Below are 12,018 nucleotides of genomic sequence, written 5' to 3'. Positions count from 1 at the left end.
TGCACTACATGTCCAACAGTATGATTATTCACATTAACAGTGTAAACCTCCATTTATAAATTGATCCATTTTAATGACGGTTCCTTCTCTAAGTTCATCCTGATCGGCTTCGGTCTGGTGTGTGGAGGCAGGAAACCCTCCTACGGCTGCGTGAGTCCACGCCCTCCACTTTATCTGGAGCTCATTCATTCATGTATTCATTCAAACATACTGCACTTCACACTGACTAAAATATTCATATGAAAATATTCACCTTACGCCATTATTCAGAAAAAGACTGTCTGTATTTCTGTCTGTATTTCTGTTGTTTACATAGATATTTGATATTAATATCCTATGTTAACATGCAGCTTCATATGACCTCCAGCAAACGTAAGCCGCCACCATAGCGTATATTCTACATTCACTTCCCTTTAAATAACTTAAATTTCCTCCTGTTTAACCCTCGCCATCATCCTGCAAGTTTTGCAAAACATGTGTTTTACTCCAAACTTTTCTCTTAACAGTGGCCGTGGACCAAGAACAGTCTCTGAAACCCTAAACCTGAAAGGGGGCCGTGTGAACGTAACTAAAGTAAACCCCAAATGAGATGCATATTCTAGACAATATCGGGACATCCCACATGTCTTATCTAAAGTACCCACATTAAGGATGAGGCCACGTTCGAATATCCAAATGGAGCAATAAATCTGTCTGCCATCTGTCAACTACTTATGGTCACCAGCTAAAAAGGTTAGGAACCACTGTGCTAATCTATAACAATTCATTGTATTTTATTATATTATCATATGTTTTTCATTTATAATAAAAAGGGAGTAGAGGTAGGGAATAGCAAAAAAGGTAAAACCTCAGGTAAAGAACAAGAACCTCAAAATTGTACTTAGGAGTGTTAATTGAGTAAATGTATATAGTTTAATTTCACCAAATATATAGTATTTAAATAATATAGTATTGATAGCATATGGAGCTGCTGACCGTATACGTGACTGTGTGCTGTGATTCCAGGTGAGGTTCAACGTGACTGTTCACCTCCCGGCACTGTTGTTCTCCGTGGTGTCCTTCGGTACCTTCGTCAGACATGTGCCGTACCGACGACCCCAACACTGCAGCTATCCCTGTGAACACATCGACCACCACACCATGGTGAGCTCACAGTGACCACAGACAGGTGGTGAGCTCACAGTGACCACAGACAGGTGGTGAGCTCACAGTGACCACAGACAGGTGGTTCACAGTGACCACAGACAGGTGGTTGGTTATCAGTGACCACAGACTCAGTGACCACAGACAGGTGGTTGGTTATCACAGTGACCACAGACAGGTGGTTGGTTATCAGTGACCACAGACAGGTGGTTGGTTATCAGCCACAGACACAGTGACCACAGACAGGTGGTTGGTTATCAGTGACCACAGACAGGTGGTGAGCTCACAGTGACCACAGACAGGTGGTTATTATCAGTGACCACAGACAGGTGGTTGGTTCCAAGATGGTTGTTATCAGTGACCACAGACAGGTGGTTGTTATCACCGACTGAGTGGATTTGGTTCCAAGATCTGAGCTTCACAACAGCTCTTCAGAACCCTCTGGGTGACGTCATGAAGAGAACGTTCATATTTTAACATTATTTGTGACGTAGAAGATCATTTTTTTTAGGACTTTTCTCAAATCTTTAAATTAAATTTAATTAAAAGTATATAAGGATATATAGTTAAATAAATAAATAGGTTTTTATATAAAAAAGGCATATTTTAAGAGGGCTGCTTTAATCATTTCAGCGGGTGTTAATTTAATAATTCCATATTTATTTATTTATTATTCATAACTATTCATGTATCCGTGTCCATATCTCTGTAAACCCGTGTGGACCCTCAGCTCCTGGTCGAGGGCCTGCTGGCCATCCTCCTCGCCGTCTTTGTGGTGGAGACGCTCCTCAGCGTGGCGGTCCTCCTGACGGGTCTCTGCTCCATGTGTAACGACTTCCCACAGGTATGACCTGAATATACCACTATCTTCGGTTTACAGCGGCCTTCATGATTTTCTCTGTTTTTCCCCCACAGCAGCCAGAGGACCCTGAACGCATCGGCAGCACCACCTCTGAGCCTCTGTGCCTCCAGAACCAGGAGACACCCAGAGAGGACATGAAGACAGACAGCTGATGGATAAACATCCTGTTACTGAAGATTTTCTTCTTAAAGAACGACTCACCTCTGCAACCAAAACCCCATTTATTACATAATAAATAAATAGACATTATGAACTGTTTAAGTTAATAGAAATGAACTTCACAAAAAAAATAATTGCCAAGTTTCATTATTATTTCAATAAATGTATAGATTTATGTAAAATACTGATATTGATAACTGAATCAGGTACAAACAGAACCCACGTGAATAATAAACACTGTTAAAGAAGGCTGAGTAATAGTTTGACTCTTATTCTGAGTTTATTCAATTACCACTCCTGAGTTAAATATATCATTTAAATCATTTTAAAATGTTTTGTTTCAATAAGTATTATTTCTGAAATAATGTAATGTATCTGCACTCCACCTTCAACTTTGAAATGATTGTTTTACCCCTATATCTTTAATAATCACCCCTCTTTTGTCATTTGTATTAGCTGTTGTTTTTATCATTTTACCCTCCAGCTTTTCTATTGCACCATTTTAAAAATAACTGTATCCCTCTTTCTTTAATATTGACTCCTCTTTTAAAAAAAAAAAAAATCATTTTACACCTATATCTTTGATATATTTAAGATGTTTACCCTCTATTTGTAATATAATATCTTTAATATTGACCTATGTTATTATCATTTTGCTCCTCTATGTTTTCTGCAACATCAAAGTGATGAACACATTAATGCATCAATAATTATAACACAATAATACAACACAATCTACACAATGGTTTGGTACTTTAAGTATATTTTGGTGCTACTCCTTTTATCCTGTTTCCTGCAAGGCTTTTATTTTGAACTCTCTAACCGGATGTAGAATCCAAATGAGCGGAAGTACGTCAGCTGGTTTCTGCTCTAGCTAGCTAGTAGGTTTCTACTGTTTCTACTGTTTCTACTGTTGTGATTACGTGTATTATTTAAATGGAAACGCAGACTTTAACATCTGTGGAGGTGAATTAAGAAACATCTGCAGTTCGGAGGGTTTTATTCCCGCTGAATGAACCTTTATAACGACCTTTAACGTTAGCTACAGCTAGCTGCTAGTTAGCAACATGCTAGCTAGCTAGTTAGCATGTTGCTAACTGCTCCTGTTGACACTCAACAGTGACGTCACACAAATCTAAGGTTACCAAGGTGAAATTGATCCTGAAATAAATAAATCATTTCACATTTAATATTGTTTTTATTGTTTGTTTGTTTCAGGATTTATTTAATAATTTCACATTTATTATTTTTTTAATTGTTTCAGGATTTATTTCATAATTTCACATTTAATATATTTTTAATTGTTTGTTTCAGGATTTATTTCATAATTTCACATTTAATATATTTTTTAATCTTTTCAGGATTTATTTCATAATTTCACATTTAATATATTTTTTAATTGTTTGTTTCAGGATTTATTTCATAATTTCACATTTAATATATTTTTTAATTGTTTCAGGATTTATTTCACATTTAATATTTTTTTAATTGTTTGTTTCAGGATTTATTTCATAATTTCACATTTAATATATGTATTAATTGTTTCAGGATTTATTTCATAATTTCACATTTAATATATTTTTTAATTGTTTCAGGATTTATTTCATAATTTCACATTTAATATATTTTTTAATTGTTTGTTTCAGGATTTATTTCATAATTTCACATTTAATATTTTTTTAATTGTTTGTTTATTTCATAGACATTTAATATTTTTTTAATTGTTTGTTTCATTTATTTCATAGTTTCCATTTAATATATTTTTAATTGTTTCAGGATTTATTTCATAATTTCACATTTAATATTTTTTTTAATTGTTTGTTTCAGGATTTATTTCATAATTTCACATTTAATATATTTTTTTTCAATTTATTTCAGGATTTATTTCATAATTTCATATTTAATATTTTTTTCTTTAATTGTTTCAGGATTTATTTCATAGCCCTTTTTAATCATTTCATGACTTATTTCTTATTCATATTGACTTGACATTCCATAGTTTTGACAGAATTTCCAGAAAGGTTCCCGTTTTATCTTATTACCGTGTATGTAAAAATGTAATAATTACAAGTAACATTAACAGAGAGTAACACTTGAATACTTTGGGAGTAGACAGATAAAAAGCAGTCACACTAATCAGATATTAAGTGTCATCGTTACCTGTCCTCCAGGTGAGGACGCAGCATGGACAAAGTGAGGAGGATTCTGGTTCACATCTGTAAAGACCGAGCGGCTCCACAGAGAGCTCAGTTTGTTCAGGTCGGTTCAGACACATCTATTAAAATGTTGGATTGTTCCTTTAACCAGAGAACAGCACACATAACCCAACGTGTTTACTGATCAGGAATCAGTTTGTTGTGTTTTTCTTCTTCTGTGGTCAGAGTGTGACGGGTCACTTCAGTGAGCGCGGTGACGATGAGGTGGAGGTGAGCTGCTCTCTGGAGAAACAACAGTTTGTCCTCTACAGAGCAGACAGAGGACGAGGGACTCCTCTGAAGGTCAGACGCTAGATAATCACCCTCCGCTTTAATCCGATTCAATTCAATTCATTTTATAAAGCCCAAAATCATAAATTACAAATTTGCCTCAGAGGGCTTTAGAATCTGTACACACACAATTATGTTTATTTATATTTACCCCTGTGTTCAACGGTTTTATTTGAAATTTATAATTCATTTTTTTATACACATGATGACCCGTTATCTTTAATATTGACTCCTCTTTTTTGTCATTTTATTCCTCTATCTGTAATATTTACTCCTCTTTTTGTTATTTTACCACTCTATCTGTAATACTTTTCCCCTTTTTCTTATTTTATACCTCTATCTTTAATATTAACTCCTCTTTTTATTATTTTATTCCTCTATCTGTTATATTTACTCCTCTTTTTTATCATTTTATCCATCTTTATATTAACTCTTTAATATTTATTTTACCACTCATTTTAATATTTATTTGTCATTTTTGTTATTTTACCCTCTATTTTTAACATTTATCCCCTTTTTCTAATTTTGTCCCTTTTATCTCTAATACTTTCCAACCTTTTTGATCATTTTACCCCTCTATCTTTAATATTTACCACTCTTTTTTTGTCAATTTACCTCCATATTTTTAAAGCGTACCCTTCTTTTACTTATTTCACCCCTCAATCGTTAATATTTATTTCTCTTTTTATCATTCTACCCCTCTATCTTTAATATTTAACATCTCTGTAACAGTCCTGTTGTCCTCTTGTCTCCTAGAGGCCCGCCTTCTGTCCCATCAAACACCTGTCAGTCACGGAGGCAGCTGCGATCCCATTGGACGTTCAGCAGCGTGGAGTAGACGTGGGCGTGGCCATCATCCTGCAGACAGCCAATCAGAGAGTGCTGTTGACACGGAGGGCGAAGGAGCTTCGATATTCCCCAACGTCTGGGTTCCTCCAGGTCTGACGCTCACTGATGTCTGTTTAAGGGCCAGTTGCATTATGGGAAATATAGGATGCAGAGTTTTGGGGTCAAATGTCATGTTATCTTGCACATCCGTTCTGTTATTAATCTGTCTCTTCAATGTTATGGAAGCGTGATACAACATGTCCACATGAGCCCTTTAACACATCGTATTCATCACATGTGTTTTTCTATTTTCTTTGTTAACCTTCATGTTTCCTGGCTTTGTTCCTCTCTAGGCGGCCACCTTGAGCCCGATGAGACGGTAAATCATTCTCTGAACGTGATGTCATGTGACTTTGATGTCATGTGACCAGTGTTTCTTCTTCTCTGAATATAAAGTATCTTTCACGCCAGAATAAACCTTGTTGTTGCGTGTAGCTGCTGGAAGCCGGCCTCAGGGAGCTACAGGAGGAAACTGGACTGAGACTGGAACCACAGGGAGTGTCTCCAAAAGTACTGGGACTCTGGGAGGTGAGACAGACAGACAGAGAGACAGACAGATGGACAGACAGACAGACAGTGAGACAGACAGAGACAGACAGATAGACAGACAGACAGGAAGGGTGATACAAAGACAAAAAGCAACACTATGTCTAGACCAGTAGTGGAGGATGTATTTAGGTCCTTCGCTGAAGTAAAAGTATTAACTTTGTTGTCTGTCTGTCTGTCTGTCTGTCTGTCTCTGTCTGTCTGTCTGTCTGTCTGTCTGTCTGTCTGTCTGTCTGTCTGTCTGTCTGTCTGTCTGTCTGTCTGTCCTCCTGTCAGTCGGTGTTTCCTCCCATGTTGTCCAGAGGTCTTCCTCAGAGACATCACATTGTCGTCTACATGCTGCTGCTCTCCCCCCTCTCTCACCTGCAGCTTCAGGTACGTTCAGACTCGTATGTGTCCTCAGTTTGTCCATCAGAGTTCAATGTGACTTCATGAGACTGTCCTCAGTGGTTTCTGTCCTCAGTGGTTTCTGTCCTCAGTGGTTTTGTCCTCAGTGGTTTTTGTCCTCAGTGGTTTTTGTCCTCAGTGGTTTCTGTCCTCAGTGGTTTCTGTCCTCAGTGGTTTTTGTCCTCAGTGGTTTTTGTCCTCAGTGGTTTTGTCCTGTCCTCCTCTGCAGGCGTCTCTGAGCCCGTCTCCGGCTGAGGTCAGTGCTTGTCTCTGGGCCGACAGCCGGCTGGTCAGAGCCGTCGTGTCCGCCGTGGACGGAGAGGACGGAGACGTTCACCTGCAAGACCTGCAGAGCAGCGTCAGGTAGGACCCAGGAGACAAGACGCAACAGAAAATATCTATATTATATATTAGTATATTTTTATTGTATTATTCAATTTTAATTATAATCAGGTCTCATAAAAACAAACTGTTTCTCAGTTGATAATTAAACATGCAGTTATCAAACACGGATGAAGTCATACCTCCTGCCCTCCGTGACCTTTGACCTCCCTCCGTGTCTCCAGTGTGTCTCAGGTCTCCTCAGAAGGAGCTCTGAGTGACTCCACTCTGCCTCTGGAGGCGTTTGTGAGCCGGGCGCCGGTCAGCGGCCCAGACGTGGAGCGGGTCAGCACCGGGACCAAGTTCGCCCTGGAGCTGTGGCTGAAGACCCTGGAGGACCCCCCCCCCGACCTCTGACCCCTGACCTGTGACACCCTGCAGGCATCAGGAAGGACGACACTGGATCAAAGATATGACTCTCTTTGAAAATCATCTTTATTTTCTTCATAAAACACACCTGACCTGAAACACCTGGTACCTCTGAAACACCTGAAGTACCTCTGAAACACCTGACACTTGTGGCCAGCAGGGGGCAGCGTTGACTGCCCTTGAAGCTTCACTTGTTTTCTCAGAACCAGAGACTTTAACATTTACATTCTCCAGTTAAAAACTCACACATGGTGGGTTTTTATGGCTGATTTTAGTTTTTGTAAATTGTATTAAAATTTTACTTTTCTTAAGAAACAAAAATAAATGAATGAATAAATGAATAAATCAGTACTTTTCTTCCACCAGAACAACTAGAAAGCAACATTTAGACCTCCATGATGGGAACATTTACAGAATATATAGATTCTATAGTTGAATAAATAAGATATCATTGTGTGTTTTGAGTCATATCTGACTATGGCACTCTTTTTATCATCAGTATCGAACCCTCTAAATGTTCTACATAACATTCATTAACGAATCAAATTTATACGGTAACTTATACTGACGAAGACCACAGAGGACGGAAACAACGACGGTTCAGAGACCGCTGGAACACAGATGATGAAGAGGAGGAGGAGGAGGAGGATCCATTTGGAATGTGAGTAACATTTATGTTTTATCAATGAATTGGTCTCATTGTGCAACTCGGAGTATAAACAACCATATTTTGTTCCTCCTTGGTGTGTATAAGTATTTGGAGAAGATGCTATGGAACATTGTTATTATCTCTGGCAGGAGAACAACGCATTCGCTCATGTGTGTGACTGAGTGTGCACCTCTGTGTCCGTCCACTGATCTCTCATTCTGCTGCAGCAAACTGCATCGTAGTTTTTTGGGTTGTCAAGTTCTGGCTGCAAACTCAAGGATTTGGAGCTGGTCTCCTACTGATGAGCCACGTCAGATTCATCAGACACTCCTAACTTCAGATGATGTGATTTGAACTATAAGCTAAACAGGCAAATGTCAACATTTGCATGATGTTTAATTAACATATGGTTTTCCAACTCAACATTTCTGTTTTTGTTGTGGTCGTTCCTCTTCTTGTTCCTCTTCTGTAAAATAATTACATTTACAATCTGTGACAAACTAATGCTTTGGTAACAGCAGACAATGTCACATGACTCATACGACCACGAAGAGGAAACTCATTTTATATTTAACGACACAGAGGCTCCAAACCAGAACTGTATATAAGAAAGGAACCAAGTCACTGTGATACCCTGCTTTATGGTCTATTTGACTCTAAATGGACCATCATTTACGACCTCCGGCTGTTCCGAGTGAAGCCACTGCTTCTCATCTTAAAGCTGCATTCTCTCTCCTGTCCAGCAGGGGGCGACTCCTCTGGTTGTATAGAAGTCTATGAGAAAATGACTCTACTTCTCTCTTGATTTATTCCCTCAGTAAACATTGTAAACATGAGTTTATGGTCTCAATCTCTAGTTTCAAGTCTTCTTCAATACAGCATGATGTTCATTTAGTAAATGATGCTCCATTTAGAGTCAAACAGACCATAAAGCAGGGGATGCTTTAGGCGGGGCTACACACTGATTGACAGGGCAAATTTGAGGCTTCATAACATCAGTCCACAAGCCAATGGGTGACGTCACCATGACTACGTCCACTTCTTATAGACAGTCTGTGGGTTTGACAGGTAATCGCTGAGCCACTTCTCTACTTTGTCTTTGTATCACTGACTTTGCGTCAGCGTTTCACTGACTCTGTAAACGACAAACACTCAGATAAAAGTTGTTAATGATAAAAGTAAAAGCCAAAGAGTTGTTGACAGAACAGCCGAACCCTGATAAGTGTTCCCTGAGACGACAAAACACACACCTGAGTCACAGCTTTAACTGATCACCTGTCAGTCATTGAGAAGCCCCGCCCTCTTCCCATCAGTCATTAGTCTCTCTGTGTGTTTTACTGTTTACATCATTTGACAAGATGTTAAAAGCCTGAGCTTCAACTTCGCTTTTACAGGTTTTCTCAGCGATGATGTCATAATGGCGGTGGTCACAGAGTGGGAGGAGCCAAGGTCGTGTTAGCCAACAGCAACCTGTCAATCAAGGTAAACAACAGTGCTCTTTATTTGTTCCACTTCCTGTTCATGAAGTCTCCGTCTTGATTGGTTCACACAGCCTGCTGTACGTTTCTCAACGCTGACATCACACGTCCACATTTATTAGGTCATGTGACCCGACATCATCAAAAACAGTGTTTTTAAGAGATGCTTTAATAAGACGGATGTAACGTAGCTCTCTTACGTAAAGAAAGTTGTTTTAGTCTTTAACAGAACATTAAGAGAAAGCTGCATTCTTTAGCTGATGTGGTTTTATAGAATAGAGATGCACCAATATTGATCCTGACTCAAATAGCTGGATCGGGAATCGATGACAACCGTGCTAATCTACTCAATACAATTCTATACAATTCTATACTTACAAATTATTGACATTATATATTGGAATTTATTAATTCTGGTCAAATTCTGACCAATTTGTTGCTGCATCAAAAGGATTACACTGGACCGCTGGCTCTTAATAATAATTCTGATAATCATAATAATAAAAATGATAATGATAGTGTTGATGTTTATTATTATTATTACACTGATAATAAAAGTAATAATAATGATAGTAATCTTATTATTACTATCAGTATAATAATGTTAATAATAATACTGATAATAATTACAATCAGTGTTATTAGAATCCTGGTAATAATAATTCTGATAATCATAATAACAAAAATGATAATGATAGTGTTGATGTTGATTATTATTATTATTATATTATACTGATAATAAAATAATAATAATTATGGTAATAATATAATGATAATAATAATAATACTGATAATAATTACAATTAGTGTTATTAGAATTCTGATAATAATGATGATAATTTATTATTATTATGATATTAAACTAATAATAGTAATAATAATCCTGATAATAATAATAATTTATTATTATTATTACAATCCTGATAATAATAATAATTATACTGATAAAGGTTAATACTAATACTGATAATAATAACAATAAACAAAACATCAGAACCAAACTGGAACATCTGCACTCAGAATAAGTGAATTTATCTCCATTTTTCTTTGTCATTTTTTGTCATTTTGGTATCAGAGACATCTAATCATAATATCAGCATTCCATGTAAACCGTCGTGGTTCTGCAGGTTTCACTGGAAGACAAAGACATGAGTATAAAATATGTAATGAGATATTGAAACACGAAACACATTAGAGAGAAAATGTGCTGAAAGAATATGAAGAAAATTAGAAATGAAACTTGAAGATTATCCTGCTCATTTATTCATAAAAATACTTCACATGACCCCTTAAAACGAGCCTTGTTGGGGAGTTTCTCTACACTTTGAGTGACTCATTGATCCAGTAAACAGAGCCGGGCCCGGCTCACTTTCTTTATGTCGATATCAGCTCCATCACTCTTGTATCAAACACTCGTGACTTCTTACATTCCTCGTCTGTTCCCCGCCTCGCTCCACGCCTCGTCTTCCATTTCTGTCTTTGTGAAGCTCTTTGTGACGAAAAAAACTAAATAAAAACCTGGACTTTGATTATGATAAAAAAAGAATGAAACCTGCGTCATTGAGGATCCACTTTCAGACTGGAAGGTTCCTGCTTCAAACACAATGCAGAACAAAACTGGGACGTCGAGGCTGCTGCCAAACTGAAATATGATTATTAACACCCGAGGCAAAAACACTTTACAAAAGAAAATGGGAGAAAAAGGGATTTTTGCTAAAAACGTACTAACATGATGCAAAAAATGCTTCATGAATTGGATTAATCAGGCATGCAAGCATTGGTGTAATGTCTGTCCTGCCTGCTTGTTTCGCCTATATGTGCATTTGTCTTGTTCAGTGTTGCTATTTTCCATTTTGATGTGTATGTTGTGTGTCTCAGTGTTGTATGTGCTTGTACTGTAGGTGTTTGTTCTGCCTGACGCATGCTGCAGCCTGTTATGTCTGCTCTGCTCTAGTGTCTTATGTACACTTTGCTTTTGCTTATATGTGCATTGGTTTTGTCTATACGTTACTGTCTGTTTATCTATGCATTTTAATTCAATCTTTATTTGAAATTGTGTAATTTTAGGCTGCCTTCAAACATCTGGCCGGGGACAGCAGATGAAAACTAGCCTCTCTGGCTGACTCTGGCTCACTGACAGTTTGACTGTTGATTGGTGTGCATTGTCCCTGCAAAATAAACAAATAAATAAATAAAATAAATAGTTCAATATCAAATATTTGTGGTAATAAGAGGGATTCTTTCATGATATTTGGATTGTAATAAACTTATTAATAGGATGTTTTCAAGGAATTTAATACATTATAAGTGGTATAATTATTGCCAGTCAGAAATACAGTACAGTGATAGATTTAATACATTTAAAAGAAAGAAAATAGAAAAGTATTTCTATATTTATAATTATAATAAAGAGTGAATGTATTATTTTATTGATCATTTTTTGTACCATTTTCTTTTTTATTAAATATAAAATATGAGCAGAGCCAATTGATGGAAATATAATTATTAATGTCAGTTATTGCCGTAATCTGAAAAACGCTAGAAGAAAAATATAATCCAAATGTATTATAATTTTGTATAATTATTGAAATACAGAAATATATACAACTAAAACTGGGTGAGACAATATTCTTACAAACTATATTAGAAAGTATAACAATACCATTATAA

The 12,018-nt window shown here is 36.9% G+C and overlaps 1 protein-coding gene across 1 annotated transcript; it reads left to right on the top strand.

Annotated features, from left to right (window-relative positions):
• Window positions 1-2,994: 2,994 nt before the first annotated feature.
• LOC129114780 (nucleoside diphosphate-linked moiety X motif 17-like) lies at window positions 2,995-7,304 on the top strand. Its single transcript, XM_054626711.1, is given in 10 exon segments — window positions 2,995-3,045; window positions 4,336-4,423; window positions 4,546-4,662; window positions 5,407-5,560; window positions 5,563-5,589; window positions 5,832-5,857; window positions 5,974-6,066; window positions 6,361-6,459; window positions 6,701-6,834; window positions 7,038-7,304. Coding segments are annotated over 9 exon segments (897 nt in total). The 5' UTR covers window positions 2,995-3,045; window positions 4,336-4,348; the 3' UTR covers window positions 7,210-7,304.
• Window positions 7,305-12,018: the final 4,714 nt, after the last annotated feature.

This window comes from Anoplopoma fimbria, unplaced genomic scaffold (assembly GCF_027596085.1).
Source record: "Anoplopoma fimbria isolate UVic2021 breed Golden Eagle Sablefish unplaced genomic scaffold, Afim_UVic_2022 Un_contig_13870_pilon_pilon, whole genome shotgun sequence".
Taxonomy (NCBI): domain Eukaryota; kingdom Metazoa; phylum Chordata; class Actinopteri; order Perciformes; family Anoplopomatidae; genus Anoplopoma; species Anoplopoma fimbria.
Note: the sequence above shows the minus strand (reverse complement) of the source record. Positions and strands in the feature narration are given on the sequence as shown.